Below are 21,204 nucleotides of genomic sequence, written 5' to 3' on the forward strand. Positions count from 1 at the left end.
TAACTCAGGTGGAGGTCTTGGACTCTGAGGCTGGGGGCCTGTCCACTGAATCTGCTGCCTTTGTCACTGATCACAGGGTTCAACTCTAAATCTGGGGATGGCTTTTAAGGAGGCACATTCTGATAAGTCTTGTGATCAAAGCCTCTGTTAACCCCATAGAAACTTGAGTGTGCTTGAAATTAAAAAAAAAAAAATTAATGGAGGTAAGCGAAAACTTTCATTTGCACTTCAAACTATCTTCCGTGACGATTCTGACCCAGACAATGAAACATTACTTTCACTCACACAGAAAAACAAAGAGATAAACAAACCTAGATAGACGAATTATTTTCCCCACCTCATCTAAACAAACTGTCGATAGTAAACAAATGATCCAGAAGAAAAGTAAATAAGTTTTGTACAGTTGTTTCAGTTCAAAAGGCCTAGAATTCTCATAGCTGTATAGGTAGGAAGATCTATTTATTTTCAAACACAATGCACCTAATTCAAGGATTATCTTAAGTCTCCCATCATCTGCAGTTCTTAGGATTCTAGTTACTATCAGAGGTCCCGCTTTGGTAAGGTTAATGGTGATGCCTTAGAGTAATTAGTTGGAAAAATAACAAACATCATTTCATAGTTTAATGCTATGGTATCATTCCCATCAATATCCTTTTTTATTTTCATTTTTTGCCCATCACAGAGAGAAAAGCAGAGAGGCTTAATTTGATTTTCAGAAGGAAAAACAATCTTGAATGTACTTTTATTTTGGTCGAGGGTGGGGGGCGGTGCAAGGAGAAAAGGTCAGCCAGCTGGTTTTCATCTATATGCCATAATTCTCTGTTTAGTTTACACTATTAAACTCCAAAGCTTTGCTTTAATCTTAACTGTTACAGTATGCCTTACTGCAGATTCTATCATGTCGCATCCCTGATAGGATTTCAGACTTTGGCAAAGCACCATCCCCCAAGTTGGTCCTTGCCATCTGGGTAGTAAACGTATCCAACATTTTTTCATTGGCGCCTGCATCATTATGTTTTGTCACCAATGGTTTCTCGGGTTTGCAGTAAATTGCTGCGTATACTGTGGTTTGGAGCCACCACGATGATCGCCTACATTTATTTGTATACAACTGGGTCCTCATCAGGGCCTCCCTGTCCAGTCAGTCTCTGGAGGATGACCTAACATCTGTTTGTTGGGGGTGGGTGGTGAATGGAGAAGCCATAAAAGAAGAAGAAAACAGAAAGCAGGAGCAACCAATTTGATGGGGGAAGAGATTCCAGGAGGAGTCCCCCACACTCTAAAATGCAGGTTAAAAAGAGATGAGTGAAACTTACCTGATCTGTCTTCATTTTGCGAATCACATCTTCGGCACAGTTCCGGGATGGTCTTGAGTGATGTGACTGAATACTGAACAGGAAGCCAGAGGAAAAAGAGTGTAAAGTAACAGTTTAAAACAAGAGCATTACATTCACTCAACTGGCCAGAAAACCAAAACACAAGAAGTGATACTTGAGTACAACATGTATGTCCAGAAAGTCTAAGTTTACACTAAATGGACTGCTTGGTGATCTGGCTGTAGCCCAGACTCTACCTATAAACATGTAAGTAGATGCAGATTAAAAAGAGGTCTGGACAGTCCTTTAACAAATGAGGTGGGGTATAGCCAGCAGATATTCTATTTCTTCTGCTACTTGTGGAAGATGGATTTTTCTGAACCTTGACAGTTTCCAGAAGATGGCCATAATATTTGCACTCTGAATCCTAAGAGTGAATCTATGTATGGAAAAAAAAGTCAAGAAGAGGAGCACCCGGCTTCCTACAGCAGCCAGGGTAGCCAGGATCCATCTCTCCTGAACTACAGAAATGTCCCTAATGCTGCCACAAATCATACTATGATCTCCATGGGAAATATCAGGATAATGCTATGAAAAGCGAGAAGAGCACGGTTCTGTTTGAAAGCTCATCTGTTTCACAGATAGATTAGTCTAAATTGAAAGAAACCACCCTTCAGGCTCTGTCCCAGCACCAACTCAGGGGCTGCTATCAGGATGATAGATTATGACATAAAGGGGCATAAAATCAGAGGAGCTACAACAAATGTAAAATCAATAGTTATAATGTATAGGAATGACATTTGATGCCAATTAATCTTTCTTTGGAGAAGGGTGTTTTAAAACAATGTAAATAGGATGAACTCTTTCTTTAATCAAAGGCCAAGTCAGGGACGGTCTTCAATCATACTTTAATTCATAATATATAGCTTCCTAAAAAGTTTACTCCGCACCTTTAAGAACGATGCTCTTATGTAAATGAGCATGGATTCTGAATGACTTCACGTTGCAAAACTGGGAGGGGGATTGAGAAAAACAAAAACATTTAATCTAAAAGAAAAATGATCACGAGAAGCTCATTAGGATTATTCCAGCATTACAAGTGAGGGATGTGTATTTGGGACACATTTGTCTATAGGAAGGTGCTTCAGTTAGCTTGACGTTGATGGATGAAGCAGTGTCTACACTGAGCTCCCCCACGTCCCACCCCTGCACTTTCCATGCAGCATCAGGACAGCAAGACAGAGGGAGGGGCAGTTGGAGCTATTGTCAGTTAGCCAATTGCACATCACAAACAAATTAAATTTCCAGTACTTCCACGTGAAGAATGAAATCCCAGATGACTAATTAGAGAAATGACTCTTACCTGCCTGATGCAATAACATCCTGTTTATGTTGGCTATTCCTCAGAGACTACAGGTGTTTTAGCAAACCCGTTCACATCCTCCAGGGAAGGAGGACGGCCTCTTAAGCCAAAAATGAACTCCATGGAAGTTTTTCCCCTTTTACGTTAAGTTCTCTGGGTGTGGGAGGTAACACAGGTACAGAAGCATTTTTCTTGTTACTAGTAAGTTACCTTCTGTTTCTGGCCAAGTACAAGCTCTCTAAGGAAATCTGGTAGCTTCCTGAGGCCAGCTGGTACAGGTTAAATAATTACACAGTCTGTGATTCAATTAAAACTGGGCCTTTTGTTTCAGCTGCCATCAACTCCATGAAAGCACCCTTTGGCAAAGTCTTACCCTCTCTCTCTTTTTTCCCTGTTCTTCCAAGGCAAAATCTCAGACAGGAAATTTCAGATTGATCATGTTTAAATATAGTCAATGGTAAATTCAATAAGTTGCTCAGTGGGCCTAATGGTAAGTATTTGATTTAACTGGGTGTGCTGCTATCTGCATTTCCAGCCACATGCATCCTAACTGCCACCTCCCACCTGTCAGAAATGTCAGAACCTATGATTTATTAGCTGCACCTTCAGCTCCTCCAGAGTGATTGCAAAGGTCCACAGTATGCAATCACTTTTAATTTGATGAGGTTTCCACTTCAACAGCCCACAGGATGCCTGGTTGGTACAGGGACTGAGCTCCGGAGATGAGCCTGGCTGAGCCCCATCCACTGTCTCGATCTGTTTCACTTCTGGTGGCTCTGCCTCTCACCCACAGGCACACAGGAAGTCACTTTTGGGAAGGTATCTATCTTAATTCTTTGGGAATATGGCATTGTAGAAAAAGTCATGTGCTTGCTCCTGGTCATGGAAATAAATAGTAATTGAAGACAAAGATGATGTGTTGGCCAGAAAAATCAAAGTTTGGATAATTATAAGAATATATGGAATGTCAAATTCAGCAATGACTCTAACCTACACTGCAAACAAATCTATAAGAACACACGAGGGAAAAAAAAATCAATTTGTGGATTTGTTTCAGCAAGTACACTGCTCTTTGGATACAAGATAAAACTTAAGAGAGTGCCATACAGATGGTTAAGTTGTGATATGAAGAGATACAGCAGAAATCAAAATTCACAAAACTGACACAAAAAAATAATTTTCATATCTGGGAATAAGCAAACAACTCAGGAAATCTCCTTTCACAAATGCACTGTGATACCACCTGGGAGCTGAGAGGAAAGCTTTCCTAGGACGTCACCCGGGTTCACAGGACAGATGGCTTTTTATAAGGAGCTGTTAGGTCACCAGCCCACCTATTCTCAGGACAATGGCCAGCTCCCAGGGTAGCCATGACTGTTATTTTGGCCCTAAGAGAACGAAAGCCCCGTTTCTGTCCTGTGTCTTGACCTCAACCCAAGCCTTTATATTGTGTTCCCTTGATTCCTATTATCCTTGAGTGACAAGAGAGGAGAGGGGCCTTGGAGATGGCCGAAAAGTACTATATTTACTATCTCTGTGTTGCATTCTAATTTTTTCTTTTTCTAAGCATCTTTAGAGGAAGCAATATTTTTGATTCAAACTTCTTTTCCACCCCTCCAGCACGCTCCAAGGAAAGCCCCCGCCAAAGACTGAACAGTTGTCTCCACTTCTTCCATGTCCCTGTGCATTCAAAGTTTACTTTCCCTTCAGTTCCTTTACTCCGGGGCCTCCTCGCCTGCAACACTTTCTTCTGGCCGGGCAAATGCTACTGCTCCTCAAGGCCAGCTCCTCAAGGCCAGGGTTTCACAGAGTTCTACATTCTCTGTGAAACCCTGCCTGATTGCTTCAGCCCTGACTGAACATACTCTTCCTGAAAAATTAGTTAATTATTTAAAATTGAAGTATAGTTGACTTACAATGTTGTGTTCACTACTGCTGTGTATAACAAAGTGACTCAGTTTTATACATATACATATATACACACATTCTTTCTCATATTCTTTTCCATTGTGGTTTATCATAGGATACTGAATACAGTTCCCGCCAAGGACTTTGTAGTTTATCCATTCTACATATACCAGTTTGCATCTGCTAATCCCAAACTCCCAATCCAGCCTCTTCCAACCCCCTCCCTCTTGGCAACCACCAGTCTATTTTCTGTGTCTGTGATTCTATTTCTGTTTCATAGATAGGTTCATTTCTGCCATGTTTTAGATGGATGCAACTAGGGACTATCACGGGCTTCCCTGGTGGCTCAGCTGGTAAAGAATCTGCCTGAAATGCAGGAGATCTGGGTTTGATCCCTGGGTTGGAAAGATCCCCTGGAGAAGGGAATGGCAACTCACTCCAGTATTCTGGCCTGGAGAATTCCATAGACTTTATAGCCCATGGGGTCACAAAGAGTTGGACATGACTGAACAACTTCCACTTGACTTCACTTCACTTTTCAGGGACTACCAGGCTAAGTGAAGTAAGTCAGAAAGGGACGCTTTTCTGCCCTTGAAAAGAAAACCTTGTCGTGTGCTCTGTCATTCCCCTGTGCTGTGTTGGCTCCCACATGTGCCTGAGGGAAAGGATGATGTCTTTAGTATATATGGATGGCACACAACAACTTATTCATGGTCTGAAATGCTAAGCTATACACACATATGATTAATCCTTATAGACGGTCAAGCAAGTCCTTTCATATTTAGGTTGTGAGTGGGAATTCCTTCCATGCTTCTGTACTTGCTCTAAAATTACTTAGCTTTCTAAAATGTAAGTTTGACTAGGGTGCTTCTCAGTTTCAAATCTTCAGTGGCTCTGCCCTGCCCCTAGAAGAATGATCAACAGGCCTTAGCATGGCATGGGCAGCCTTCCATGAGCTTGGACTCATCTCTCACCATTGTCCTCTTCTGGTTGCAATAATACTAAGTTTCTTGTGGATCCCTCATAATATCTTCTCTGATCCTCCCAAGTGGAACTTACCTCACCTTTCAAAGTGTGGTGGCCAGACCAATGGCATTAACACCATTTACGAACTTGTTAGGAATTCACATTCCTGGGCCCCACCCCAGAAACTTTAAGGCAGGGCCCAGCAATCCAGGAAAGACTGACAGCAGGAAGACAAGGGGGCGACAGAGGATAAGATGGCTGGGTGGCATCATCAACTCAATGAACATGAGATTGAGCAAACTCCAGAAGGTAGCAGAGAACAGGGAAGCCTGGCATGCTGCAGCCCATAGAGTCGTAAAGAGTGGGACACAACCGAGCTGCTGAACGACAGCAGCAATCTGTGTTTTTACAAACCATTCAGGTGATTCTGATGCCTAGTAAAGCTCAAGAACCACTGTTCTTTCTTTCTTTATCTTGGCCATATGTTCAGTACAGAATCCATCATGTGACATTTCATCTATACCTTTACATAATGTCTTTCTCTGCTTCCTGAGGGTATGGACAATATTTTATTTACCAGATACTAGGTACTTACTGAACTGAGTAAAATGAAATTTTCCTAGGAAGCTCATGATACTGGTGGCAATACTAATACTAATAATGGTAGTGCTAATTTATATAGCACTAATCTTAAGAAACCATGTGCACGTTAGTCGCTCAGTTGTGTCTAACTCTTTGCAACCCCATGGACTCAAACTCATCAGGCTCTTCTGTCCATGGGATTTTCCAGGCAAGAATACTGGAGTGTGCTGCCATTTCCTTCTCCAGGGCATCTTCCCTGGAGAAGGACCAGGGATCAAATCTTCCCGACCCAGGGATGGAATCCAGGTCTCTGCATTGCAGGCAGATTCTTTATCCTCTGAGCCACTGGTAGTATTCAGTAATATTTATATAGCACTAATCATGTTAGAAAATGCCATACCTACCAGTCTAGCAATGTAATCAGGACATATTTAAAAGAATAAACACTTCTAATATATTCACAGCATGAATGGCAGCTGATGCCTTAGCCTTTTGTACAGAGACAATGGATTTGGAGCCAGAAGCTCTGGATTCAAGTCCTACTTCTGACATTTATTAACTCTGTAGTTCTGGGCAGAGAAATCATTTCTAATCTCTGAAGCTCAGTTTCTTTATTCAGAAAACACAGATAATCAGATGAGATTATGTAAGTGAATCTGCAAGCTATAAAATGATGTGAAATGTTCTGGTCTCTTCTCTCTAATTCATCTTCCTTGTGTGTACCACAGCTCTTCCCTCCTCATCTTTGTGCCTCTCATAATTCGCAGTTCAGGAGATCAAGACTTGAGAACTGATGAGCCAGGAAGAGGGGTGGCCAGGCTGGGACTGGAAAGGAAAGGAAGGACAGCCCAGCCTGTCTCAGCACTTTATTTCACTTCTTTGGTCTTTCCTTCCAAGAGAACCCATGCCCAAGAACAGACACTGAAACTCAGCTTCACAAACTACACAGAGTTGCTATGATGTTAAGATGATCCTACACATCCCAATGTTGTCACTCTGCCATGCAAAACAGTTTGAACGTGCATGGGATTCATAATTACAGGCTGTGACTTCTACACTGGGCTTTGGGGACCTCTGACCACCCTACATACTATTCAGGGCTGAAAGCTTTGGCCCTTGCTCCTGAGAACTGGAGCCAGTTGGGTGAATGAGCAGACATTACTCAAATGGTCATGAGCCACAGAAAATGAAAGAACTAAAATCCTAACACTTTTTCAAGCTAGAGACTTTTAAGCAATTAAGGCCACATTGAGTTTCCAAAAGAAATAATTAGGCCAGTCATCCAAACAACTATCCTGAAATTCGTGGTTTCTCACGTAGCTTTCCAAAATGCAAGCAGGCATCTACACAGTCACACACTAAAAATGACAAAAATGTGTACAAAGCTGGTAGGGAAAGCAAAGGCACACAGCTGAACAGAGACTTTCAGAAGTGCAGTATTTTCCTAAAACTGTGACCTCCTCTCCAATGGCCCAACTCAAGGCAGCAGCATCCTGACTTCACGCCCTCCCTAACAGATCGTGCTCTGTTTTCCCTTCTCTGGGGATGTGGTGCTCACACTCCACACCTTCATCACACTAGCCTGCTGTTACGGCTCAGAACTCATTCTCTCCCATCTCCTTGGACTCATGCTCTCTCCTTCTCTCAGCCACACTCTCAACATCAGCTCTCTCCTCTGATCCTACAGAATTAAACAAGCACCCCCACCGCCTCAAGACACACTGCCTCCTCAGCTGGTCATGGGTGGAGTTTCCTGCTCAGGTGTTCACAGCCATCGTTTTTTAAAGAATTGCCTTGGTTCCTGTCTCCACTTCCTCAGTTCTGCATTCACTCCTCCAGCCACAGCACTGTGGTATTTGTGCCCTCACCCACAGGCATTGCTCTTATTGTGGCCACCAGTGAGTTTTAACTGGAAAATCCAGGGGCACTTTTCAGACATTGCTCTTTCTAATCACCTATTTCCCACGCTTGACCATTGTAAGTGGTCCTTTACATTCTTTAAATCATCACTCCCCCTCTTTCTATCTCCCTAAGTTTCCTCTTTGAAGGAATATCTTTGAAAACTTCTTTCCTGTCTTCTTTGGACAAGCTTCTTTTTCCTCCTTCCTCACAGGACACACTTCTGCACAGTTCCTTTCTTGGGACATTCTTCCCTTTTCATATTCCATGCTTCTCAGGTGACCTTACTGATTCCCACAGTTTCAACCATTAGCTCTACATAGTATAGACACTGGTCATCTACATATTCATATATATATCCCATGCATGGAAATTCCTAAAGAGATGGGAATACCAGATCACCTTACCTGCCTCCAAAGAAGCCTGTATGCAGGTCAAGAAGTAACAGTTAGAACTAGACATGGAACGGTTTAGTTTAAAATTGGGAACGGAGTACATCAAAGCTGAATATTGTCACCATGCATGTACAGTCCGTGGGGTCACAAAGAGTCGGGCACAACAGACTGATTGAACCAACCTAAGCAGAGTACATCATGCGAAATGCTGGGCTGGATGAATCAGAAGCTGGAATTGAGATTGCGGGGAAAAATTTCAAAAACCTCAGATAGGCAGATGATACCACTCTAATGGCAGAAAGTCAAGAGGAACTATAGACTTTCTTGATGAGGGTGAAAGAGGAGAGTGAAAAAGTTGGTTTAAAACACAGCATTCAAAAACTAAGATCATGGCATCTGGTCCCATTACTTTATGATAAATAGATGGGGAAAAAGTGGATATGGTGACAGATTTTCTTTTCTTGGGCTCTAAAATCACTATGGACAGTGACTGTACCATGAAATTAAAAGGTGCTTCCTCCTTAGAAGAAAAGCTATGACAAACCTAAATAGCCTATTAGAAAGCAGAGACATCACTTTGCTGACAAAGTTCCGTATAGTCAAACCTATGGTTTTTCCAGTAGTCATGTACGGATATAAAAGTTAGACCATAAAGAAGACTGGGTGCCGAAGAACTGATGCTTTTGAATTGTAGTGCTGGAGAAGACTCTTCAGAGTCCCATGGACAGCACGGAGATCAAACCAGGTAATCCTAAAGGAAATAATCCCTGAATATTCATTGGAAGGACAGATGCTGAAGCTGAAGTGCCCAAACTTTGGCCACCTAATGTGAAGCGCTGACTCACTGGGAAAGACCCTAATGCTGGGAAAGATTGAAGGCAGGAAGAGAAGGGGGCAACAGAGGATAAGATGGTTAGATGTCATCACTGACTCAATGGACATGAGTTTGAACAAACTCTGGGAGATAGTGTAGGACAGAGAAGCCTGGTGTGCCACAGTCCATAGGGTCACAAAGACATAGGGTTGGACATGATTCGGTGACTAAACAAATCCCGTGTGTGCATGCTCAGTCACGTCCGACTCTTTGTGATCCCATGGATGTAGCCCACCAGGCTCCTCTGTCCATGGGATTTCCCAGGCAAGAATACTGGAGTGGGTCGCCACTGCCTTCTCCAGGGGATCTTCCTGATCCAGGGATTGAACCTGCATTTCCTGCATGTTCTGCATTGCAGGAGGATTCTTTACCATTGAGCCACCTGGGAAGTCATATATATCTCAGTCTGTTTTAAATATATAATTCTTTCCACCATTCAGACTCTATTAAAGAAAATTATTATAAATTATCCTATTTTAAATGCATTTGATTTTTGCTCTTACTCCTTGTTTTTATCCTATGTTCCAAGAGGTATTTAAAAAATTGATGTGTCAAATTCTTCCATGCTAAAACACTGCTTGCTGTTGGTATTTGGGAAAACTCAGTAATTCTCTCTGACCATATTAGAAGTACACCAGGAATGACTCTATTGTAACGTTAATATGTACAGTCAGACAAAAGATGAAAATCCACATTGGTGAAGGGACGATGAGACCACAGAATTGAATGATCCTCTTCTACTGCAGGGAGTGGTTGTGGATGGGAAAGGACGTGGGTGAATGAGTGTGGCTATAGGCGACCAAGGGGCTGAGGTTTTTTTTCATTTTTCAATTCAGTAGTTACATACTTGGATTCTATAGCTAGACTGCACATGTTATAGCCTGACTTCACCATTTTCCAGCTAATTAATCTTAGTTACTCAATCTCTGCATATTACAAGTTTCTGTAAAATAGGTACTAATGGTATCTACATCAGAATGTGGCTGTGAAGATTATGAGGTAATAATGAAAAATATCAGGAATGGTGTCTGATGCATAGCATGTGTTCAAAAATTGTTAGTTATCATTATTATTTAATTAAAAAGTATAAAAAATGAGCACTTAGAAATGAAGCTAAAATAATGGTAACTATTGAGGCAAAAATTACAAACTATGAAAGATTTAGAAAGCAAGTTATCTTACAGTAGAGCAGATGACCAACTACAAGCCTTATTTGACTTCAATGATTGTGTACTTTTAATTGTGAGTCAATAATCAATCACTACCAAAATATAAAGACTGACTTCAAGAATGGCGTTTGATACTATAATTAATTGTGACCTAATATTTAAGTTAACCTGACATTTCATAATATGCTCAACTGTTAATCACAGGGTAAACTCTGTGAGAACATAGGATACATCTGTGTCATTCACCTCAAGTCTAGAACCATGCCTGGTGCACTGTAAATGTTTAATATATGCCTGTTGAGTAGACTGGTATAACATGTACTTGTTCATAAATGGTAAACGGTTTGTATAAATAATCCACATAGTCAACTTAATAAGTGTCATGACTTGGGCAAGATGAAAACTATTTCCAGAGTAAGAGAAGGGCAAAACAGTAAATCAACCAATTATTCATTCTGCTAGGAAATCACTCCATATCTATAAGATTGCTCTCTACCTTCTCAGGTAGGGATGTCAGTCAGGTCCAAGTTTGGCGTCTGGGGACTTGGGTTCTAGGCCTGCACTCTAACACTAGTTATGGGACATAAATTTGAAATTAAATTTTGCCTGGATTAGATTTTTTTAATTCCTTTCCTGGCAGGTATTAAGAAAATGGTAAGACATATATAATATGGTGAGCTGGAGAAGGGACCAATGAGAGGTAATTGAGACTTGGATACAGGACACTACAAAAAGAACACTGCCAAAGTTGGGGCATTCCGAAGAGCTGATGAAACAAATCCTACTGAGAAGCACTTTAGAGAAGTTTGAACGGAAATAAGAGCAGGGTGATGGCTCGAAAGGGCAGGGACAGCGAAGAGATGGAGGCGATCTGAGGCCCCTAAACGTCTTAGTAACCTTCTAGGAAGCACCAAAGAAAGATAACAGGGTTTTAGAGCCGTGCTAGAGAGGAGGGACAAGCAAGGTTCTCTGTACCTTGAGTATCTTTCTAAGATTTTTTTCACACCTAAAACTGGAACAAAAGCTGTACTCTTTATCCACCCCGACTCAGTGCCTGGGTCCATGTGATAAGCCCTTCGGGCCCTTTCTCAAGGTCTCCCACTACCCTGAAGCACTTCTTGGTCAGAATGTAAAGAAATCTGGAAAGTGTCAGTGGGATGAGTTGAGCAAAAGGTGATGTACGCATGAAGGGGGAAGGGGGGCTGGTATTTTAGTGTAAGTGATGCCCAGTCTGTGGGACGGAAATGTGAAAACTCATTCAGAGTGAGATTTATTTGCCATAAGAATTTATTTTTCTACCAGTGGTTTAAGCACTTTGCTAGCTTGCTCAGTCGCTTCAGTCGTGTCCTACTCTTTGCGACCAACTCTTAATAGCTCACCAGGCTCCTCTGTCCATGGGATTCTTCAGACAATACTACTGGAGTCAGTTGCCATGCCCTCCTCCAGGGGATCTTCCTGACCCAAACCCATATCTTCTGTGGTTCCTGCACTGCAGATGGATTCTTTACCCCTGAGCCACTGGGGAAGCCCCTTAAGCACTTTAGGAAAATGAATCCACCTAAGTCTGTACTATTACCCTGGGCGGCAAGGGCTTGGGTCAAAAGGGATAATAAAGTGAAAGGACACTTATTGACCTTGATCTCATCTGATTTGCACAAAACGTATGCTATGTGATTGCCAAAAATGTCAACTTTCACCAAAGCTGCAGTCATGGTGATACAGAAAAGCAAGAAAAATTCCTGTGCTGAGGAATAAAGCATTGTACTTAGTTCTATTTATGTGCGTGTGCACACATGCCTGTGTGTGTCTATTTACATGTTTGTATACATGTTGGAGAAGGAAATGGCAACTCCAGTGTTCTTGCCTGGAGAATCCCATGGACGGAGAAGCCTGGTAGGCTGCAGTCCATGGGGTCACACAGAGTCGGACACGACTGAAGCGACTTGGCAGCAGCAGCATACATGTTTGTATGTACATGTAGGTATTTGTATAAATATATGCATATACATATATATGCACTTGTGTCTGCATATGAATAGAAGTGTGAGTTTATGTATGGACATAAATATACATTTCATATCTTCTCCATAAAATACAGGGCAATAGGTAGAGATGGATTATTATGACTTAACAGATGGAAAAACTGAGGAACAATTAAATTAGGAGGGTTGCTTAAGTTCTCCTAGCTTCTTTTATTTTATTAATATTTATTTATACTGTATATCAACTCCTTTACTTTTGATAAGCACTCTACAATCGCTTCAGTGACAGCTAGGGATAGTGATGGGTAAGATGACTGGTCCAGAGGAGATTTTATTAAACCAAATTGCTCAAAAGAGAAAAAGTAACACAAACAGTTCTGTTTTGAAATCCTGACCCTCCTACTTATCTATCTGTAACCCTGTGAAAGTCAGACTATCTCTCTAAGCCTCATTATTTCATCTGCCAAACAGGGGATTAAAAATAGGGCCTGCCTTGCAGAGCTGATATGAGGATTAACCAGGACCAATGATTTAAAGAGTTGCGGTGCGTGGCGCAGCCAACATTTGATGGCTCACGAGTGGAGCACTGCAGTGGATCCATGGTTTGGCCTCTACTTTGTTCAGTCCTGTGTATAATCTTATTTTTGAGGACAGCAAATTGGCCTCTCTTCATAAAATATACATCACGGCTACTAAGAACTCTATAGTAAAATAATATTCCAGGGCATTTTCCCTTTGTAAGACAGAGAGAGCTGGCTTCCATAGGAATACAGAAGGAACTCTGTAAACCATCTGCAGCAACAGAAAAGTCCAGCTTTAAACCCCTGTGTCTGTGTGTGTCGTCATCTCGCCCTCATAGACCCTCAGTCACTGCACAATGTTCTGCCCTTTCAGATGGCAGAGTTACAAGAATGTATAGTTTAAACTCTGCATTTTGCAAAAGATGAGCATTATTTTTGAGTCTGGGAAACTTCAAAATAATTTGATTGCCTTCTGTGTTTTGTCTCATTAGGCAAAGGCAAAAAAGCTTTGCTTTTCTGTACCAATATACAGCTTGTGTTTTAATTAAAACAAGAACTAGGCTCATGACCAGGGGGGAAAATCATGAAACAGAAACCCTATAATACGTAAAAGGGCTACGGTTGGAGAGTAAGAAGAGGAGTTTTAAACTTGGGCATCTCTTCTGTAAACATCTTTTTCAAATGTATTATGCATTTCCCTTCCCCCTTCCTGCCACTAAACCAGGAAAGAAGCATAAAGGCTGTCAGAAAAGGTTGTTTACAGAATTTCAACAACACAGGCAGGTTTATGGGAGACAACATTTCTTGTTGGGCTTCCCGGTGCAATGATAAAGAATTTGCCTGTCAATGCAAGAGGCACAAGAGATGTAGGTTTGATCCCTGGGTTGTGAAGATTCTCTGGAAGAGGAAATGGCAACCCACTCCATTATTCTTGCTTGGAAAATTCCATGGACAGAGGGGTCTGGTGGGCTACAGCCTATGGGGTCGCAGAGTTGGACATGACTGAGAGAGTATGCATGCACACACATTTTTTTGTTATACCAGTGAATTAGCAAGTTGAACACATCTTTGTGGGGATTTTTTCCCCTAATGTTAGCATTTGAATTATATCCACTTAGCCCTTAAAGCAGATGTAAATTTATTGCCCCTAGGTTACCTAAATAGACTGAGAACAATCATTTCAATATTTTAGAGGCTATGTCCATTTCTTTTCCCACGAAGACATTATATAGGCTAATACATTCTGACATGTTTAAGGTCTTAAACCTGGATGAGATGGAACAACTATAAAATAATCTACCATGTCTCAGAGGATGCCAGTTAGAGTTTCTTTAGTTTTAAGTGGACTGAAATAGACCAGGACTGTTCATCCTCAGCACTGCCAGCATCTTAGGCTAGATAACTCTTTCCGGTAGGGTATTTTCCTAGGCATTGCAGGATGTTTAAATCCATCCCTAGTCTCTGCCCACCAAATGCTGGTTATACCTCCTGTTATGACAATCAAAAACGTCTCCAGGTATTGTTAAATGTCCACTGGGGGAAGGGTAAAGTTGCCCCAAGTACTGGGGCTAAAGGCAGATATTCCAAAGACAGTGCTCCTAATTCAGTGGATGACGTTGGGCAAGTTAAACAACTCACACCTCAGTTTCCTCATCTATAAAAAAAAAATAATAATTTTCCCTTCTTCAGAGAATTATTGTGAGTATTAAACAAGATAATGCATATCCCCTGGGAAGTGCTCAATGTTAACCATTATCATTAGTTTATCAAGTCTATGCAATTTCATTTTTTCCCTTCTGGTTTCAGTTTAAATGCAGGTTAAAGATCCAAACAATAGGAATATATCTAAAGGGGGTGAGTTTGAGTGCAGTTACACAGTCACAGATGGAGATCTTTACTTATGTTTCAGAGTGGTCAGGCTATAGAAGCTCAACTATTGCATAATTCTGAATCCTAATTTGCTAAACAGCTTCAGTTATTGCTTAACATATTTTATTATCTTTCAAGTGGAGATTCCTAATTCATCAAAATTATGGGCTGCTGCCAGATGACTCTTCTATAAACACAACTGCTCTATTGTATTTTTTTTAAAAGTCTTGACATGATGCCTGGTCTTTTCCCTGGAGTTCTTTCTTCACCATTGGTCATATAAATATTATTGCAGCATTCATTGAAATAATAACAAAAGCTACCATTTTTAAGAGCAACTTACTGTGTGCCAAGATAAGTGCTTTCCGTATATTACTATTTCACTGAATCCTCCAAACAATCTTAAAAATGAGGTGGGTATCTCAGCAAGGCAAAGTTACAGTGCTACAGCCAGCAAAGGTCAGGACGAGGCTGCAGCCCACGCTGGTGCCTTCAAAGCCTATGCGCCACCCTGAACTGAGAATCGTAACATGTGTCCCTTTCTGAAACACTTTCTACATTACCCCCACCACCCACATCATCGTTCACTTTCCTTGCTTTTCTCCACTCAACTCAAGATACCTGGAGGGGAGTGGTTTTAAAAGAACCAGGCTGTGATCCACATTAATTATGGGGCTTCCCAGGTGGCTCAGTGGTAAAGACTCCACAGGAGACGTGGGTTCCATCCCTGAGGCAGGAAGATCCCCTGGAGGAGGAAATAGCAGCCCACTCCAGTATTCTTGCCCGGGAAATCCCATGGTCAGAGAAGCCTGGTAGGCCATAGTCGATGGGGTTGCAAAGAGTTGGGCACAACTAAGTGATTGAGCATGTATGCACAGTGATTTAAAAAGGGAGAGGGATACCACTCACTTCACATCCATCTTAATGAGGACTAATAATTTTCCGAAAGCTCAAAGAGGGAAAGGCTGAATTCACATATAGGAAAAGGTAGGCAGATTCACCCACGGCTGAATAAAATGGGTGATTCATCAAACGCACCCCAGGAATCCAATTCTTACATAGAGTATGCATATTTCACTTAAGGGAAGGAGTAAAGTAGAAGAATAACACTGCTGCCAGAGGCATGTGAAAGCCTATGTTTTTGAGACAGTTGCCACTGGTGACCAAAAACCAAGACATCAATGGAAAGTAAGGTCAGAAAGTAGGTCCGTGTTGGCCCTGAGACGAAAAGGCACTTAACTTGTTCAGAAAAGCCACCTTCTCGTCACATACTCTGAGAGTCAGCCCAACCAGGTGAGGGTGTGAGAGTCTAACATTGCTGTCCGGCCACTGGCAGAATAGACCATGTGGCCCAGGGTGAGTCACAGGAAGCTCTGAGCAAGCAGGCAGACCATCCACTCACAGCAGCCAAGAGTCAGACTGGAAGCAGCAGGGAGTTCGTGAGTGCAGAGGACACTAAGAAGTTCATCAGTCCACAGGAGTACAGGATGAATCAGGGCCTCAGAGGTCAGCCTGTCCTGTCCTTAGCAATACATGACTCTTCCTCGATATTCCCAACAAGTGTCCAACCCATGTTTTGAAAGCTCCAGTGACTGAAAGATATTGTTCAAAGACTAATAACTTGGCCATCCTTCAGTCTGTGTCCTTGTGAATGTTAGTCCATGCAGGCTGTGGCACAGCCAGGTATATGAAAGGGACTAATTATGTACATTATGGGCATCTACACCAATCGGGTTAATTACATTTACCTAATGAATAATTGTGACAAGAAAGAAACAGATTAGGAAGGGGAAGTCCAGCGAGGTTACATGCTTTCTCATCCAAGCTCACACAAAACGAAATGGGATTCATTTACTTCCTGGTCAGGAAGGCCCCCAAACCACACTTTGTCTGCCACAGCAGGATTTCTGTTGTCAATTTCTAAATGTGGTAGGAAGGGCTTAGAATGTACAGACTACAACAGAGAAAGGAACCCATATAGATTAAGGCAGAATTTCTTGAAAGCACTGCCTGCAAGGAGCAATACTTACAGAGATGTCATCACTGAAGTCAATTTCATCCAAATCAAGGTATTCAGGGGCTTCCATTATTCTTCTTTGCACATTTTGAGTAACGTCAGCTACTTATAAAGTCCTGGACAATAACGAAGCACAAGAGAAAAGCAAAAAGGTTAGCTGCTTCATAACCAGAAATCATTTTATTTAGACAAACAAAATGAGAAAAGTTAACTGGTACGAGGGCTGCCTTTGAGCACACTTTCCCGCTTGCTTCCAATGTCCCCAGCCTGGCTCTCTATAAGCACAGCTCCTCCAGGCTCCCCAGGAGGGTCCCTAGCAGGTAGCCATGGGTCCTTCACTGTATTTCATTTGTGCCTGTTTGCCTTTGCCAGAATAGTAACTCAGGTCAGACTCTTCCCCTGTGATTAAGGCAGATCCAGCCCACTTCCAATACTACACCATGGGGGAATGTATGGACTTTGAGGATGGGGAGCAAAGCTCAAAATCTGAGGACAACCCTATTCAAATGTTTATGTGGGCGTATCCTTGGATCCTGGGCATGGAGTAATGAATTCAGCCTCTCCATGGTAATAACACGAGGACAAGGCAGAGATACTGGAATGTCAGGTCCATGAATCAAGGCAAATTGGAAGTGGTCAAGCAAGAGATGGCAAGAGTGAATGTCGACATTCTAGGAATCAGCGAACTAAAATAGACTGGAATGGGTGAATTTAACTCAGATGACCATTCTATCTACTACTGCAGGTAGGAACCCCTCAGAAGAAATGGAGTAGCCATCATGGTCAACAAAAGAGTCCGAAATGCAGTACTTGGATGCAATCTCAAAAACGACAGAATGATCTCTGTTCATTTCCAAGGCAAACCATTCAATATCACAGTAATCCAAGTCTATGCCCCAACCAGTAATGCTGAAGGAGCTGAAGTTGAATGGTTCTATGAAGACCTACAAGACCTTTTAGAACTAACACCCAAAAAAGATGTCCTTTTCACTATAGGGGACTGGAATGCAAAAGTAGGAAGTCAAGAAACACCTGGAGTAACAGGCAAATTTGGCCTTGGAATACGGAATGAAGCAGGGCAAAGACTAATAAGAGTTTTGCCAAGAAAATGCACTGGTCATAGCAAACACCCTCTTCCAACAACACAAGAGAAGACTCTACACATGGACATCACCAGATGGTCAACACCGAAATCAGATTGATTATATTCTTTGCAGCCAAAGATGGAGAAGCTCTATACAGTCAACAAAAGCAAGACCAGGAGCTGACTGTGGCTCAGATCATGAACTCCTTATTACCAAATTCAGACTTAAATTGAAGAAAGTAGGGAAAACCACTAGACCATTTAGGTATGACCTAAATCAAATCCCTTATGATTATACAGTGGAAGTGAGAAATAGATTTAAGGGACTAGATCTAATAGATAGAGTGCCTGATGAACTATGGACTGAGGTTCGTGACATTGTACAGGAGACAGGGATCAAGACCATGTCTTGATCTTCTTTCCCCATGGAAAAGAAATGCAAAAAAGCAAAATGGCTGTCTGGGGAGGCCTTACAAATAGCTTTGAAAAGAAGAGAAGCGAAAAGCAAAGGAGAAAAGGAAAGATACAAGCATCTGAATGCAGAGTTCCAAAGAATAGCAAGAAGAGATAAGAAAGCCTTCTTCAGCTATCAATGCAAAGAAATAGAGGAAAACAACAGAATGGGAAAGACTAGAGATCTCTTCAAGAAAATTAGAGATACCAAGGGAACATTTCATGCAAAGATGGGCTCGATAAAGGACAGAAATGGTATGGACCTAACAGAAGCAGAAGATATTAAGAAGAGATGGCAAGAATACACAGAAGAACTGTACAAAAAGATCTTCACGACCAAGATAATCATGATGGTGTGTCACTGACCTAGAGCCAGACATCCTGGAATGTGAAGTCAAGTGGGCCTTAGAAAGCATCACTACAAACAAAGCTAGTGGAGGTGATGGAATTCCAGTTGAGCTATTTCAAATCCTGAAAGATGATGCTGTGAAAGTGCCGCACTCAATATGCCAGCAAATTTGGGAAACTCAGCAGTGGCCACAGGACTGGAAAAGGTCAGTTTTCATTCCAATCCCAAAGAAAGGCAATGCCAAAGAATGCTGAAACTGCAGAATTGCACTCATCTCACACGCTAGTAAAGTAATGCTCAAAATTCTCCAAGCCAGGCTTGAGCAATACATGACCCGTGAACTTCCAGATGTTCAAGCTGGTTTTAGAAATGGCAGAGGAACCAGAGATCAAATTGCCAACATCCGCTGGATCATGGAAAAAGCAAGAGAGTTCCAGAAAAGCATCTATTTCTGCTTTATTGACTATGCCAAAGCCTTTGACTGTGTGGATCACAATAAACTGTGGAAAATTCTGAAAGAGATGGGAAATACCAGACCACCTGACCTACCTCTTGAGAAATCTGTATGCAGGTCAGGAAGCAACAGTTAGAACTGGACATGGAACAACAGACTGGTTCCAAATAGGAAAGGGAGTACGTCAAGGCTGTATATTGTCACCCTGTTTATTTAACTTCTATGCAGAGTACATCATGAGAAACACAAGCTGGAATCAAGATTGCCGGGAGAAGTATCAATAACCTCAGATACGCAAATGACACCACCCTTATGGCAGAAAGTGAAGAGGAACTAAAAAGCCTCTTGATCAAAGTGAAAGAGGAGAGTGAAAAAGTTGGCTTAAAGCTCAACATTCAGAAAACGAAGATCATGGCATCCGGTCCCATCACTTCATGGGAAATGGGTGGGGAAACAGTGTCAGACTTTATTTTTGGGGGCTCCAAAATCACTGCAGATGGTGACTGCAGCCATGAGATTAAAAGATGCTTACTCCTTGGAAGGAAAGTTCTGACCAACCTAGATAGCATATTCAAAAGCAGAGACATTACTTTGCCAACAAAGGTCTGTCTAGTCAAGGCTATGGTTTTTCCTGTGGTCATGTACGGATGTGAGAGTTGGACTGTGAAGAAGGCTGAGCGCCGAAGAATTGGTGCTTTTGAACTGTGGTGTTGGAGAAGACTCTTGAGAGTCCCTTGGACTGCAAGGAGATCCAACCAGTCCATTCTGAAGGAGATCAGCCCTGGGATTTCTTTGGAAGGAATGACGCTGAAGCTGAAACTCCAGTACTTTGGCCACCTCATGTGAAGAGTTGACTCATTGGAAAAGACTCTGATGCTGGGAGGGATTGGGGGCAGGAGGAGAAGGGGATGACAGAGGATGAGATGGCTGGATGGCATCACTGACTCGATGGATCTGAGTCTCAGTGAACTCCGGGAGTTGGTGATGGACAGGGAGGCCTGGGGTGCTGCGATTCTTGGGGCCGCAAAGAGTTGGACACGACTGAGCGACTGAACTGAACTGAACTCAAGGCAGACACTAACTAACCAACAGTAATGAATATTTCAGAATTTGTAGGGCAACCTCCAGTTCACCCCTCAAAAAAAAAGGATCTAAACACAGATTTAAACCACAGAGTTACTGCATCACCCCCTGCCTCTAACAGCTCTGCCTGCCAGAGCCAGACGGACCTGACACAGACGCCAGAGCGTCCTCGGGCAGGACTTGCCTCTGGGTAGCCCGCGGCAGCTCTTTAAATCTGTCAAGGAAGACACAGCACCTCCCAGTTCATTTCCCCATTACTCATCATCACCACCATCGGCGGTGGCAGTGGCACCCACAGATGTCAGGAATAGAAATAAAAATCTCCTGCCGGTGCCTTGCTGGGCAGTTCTCTTCTGCAGAGGAAACTCTGAGATGCTGAAAAAGATTCCATTTCCTGTAAGTTGTTTTGCTTATTACAAAAACTGTCTTATGCACTCAGACTTGAGAGTCTTAAATAATTTATTTTCTCCTCTTTCAGATCTCTAATGAAGGGGTAACTTGCCAAACAGTAAGGAATACATTATTGGAAAGTGAAAATAAATCTAGGCTGATTAGAATGAACTTATCAGTAAAAGATTGAGATTGTAAACATACCTAGTTTTTAAAGGAAAACTCTGACTCTGAAGGCACTGATTTCTCATTTTGAGGTTAAAAAAAAAAATCTACAAAAATAGCATAGTTGCAGCAAAAGAGAGAAAATCACTCTTCGTTCCATACCTCAAATCCATCACTGGACTCAATTTTCCTTTTCTTCCCTTCCCACATGAATACACCATTTTTATATATATTTAATTTATAGTGGACACAGAGTTGATCTAAGAAAGGATTAGGATGCTATTACCATGTACAAATGTAATTATCCATTTAGAATATATATTAAAAATTCTTTTGAAATCACAGAAGGTATAAAATAAAAAGAA

General features: G+C 41.9%; 1 protein-coding gene across 8 annotated transcripts in view; it reads right to left on the reverse strand.

Moving 5' to 3' along the window:
* Positions 1-21,204, reverse strand: part of SNCAIP (synuclein alpha interacting protein) — a 261,734-nt gene that overhangs the window by 63,694 nt on the left and 176,836 nt on the right. For 6 of the 8 annotated variants that reach the window (XM_061422961.1, XM_061422963.1, XM_061422964.1 and 3 more), the window contains 2 exons: positions 16,875-16,977; positions 1,317-1,389 (listed from right to left, as the gene is read on the reverse strand). In XM_061422961.1, coding sequence (XP_061278945.1) covers positions 1,317-1,389; positions 16,875-16,931 — 130 coding nt within the window. In that variant the 5' untranslated portion in view covers positions 16,932-16,977. Of the gene's footprint in view, positions 1-1,316; positions 1,390-16,874; positions 16,978-21,204 lie in introns of those variants that run through there. The other 2 variants (XM_061422966.1, XM_061422965.1) reach the window with 2 other exon arrangements.

This window comes from Bos javanicus, chromosome 7 (genome assembly GCF_032452875.1).
Source record: "Bos javanicus breed banteng chromosome 7, ARS-OSU_banteng_1.0, whole genome shotgun sequence".
NCBI lineage: Eukaryota > Metazoa > Chordata > Mammalia > Artiodactyla > Bovidae > Bos > Bos javanicus.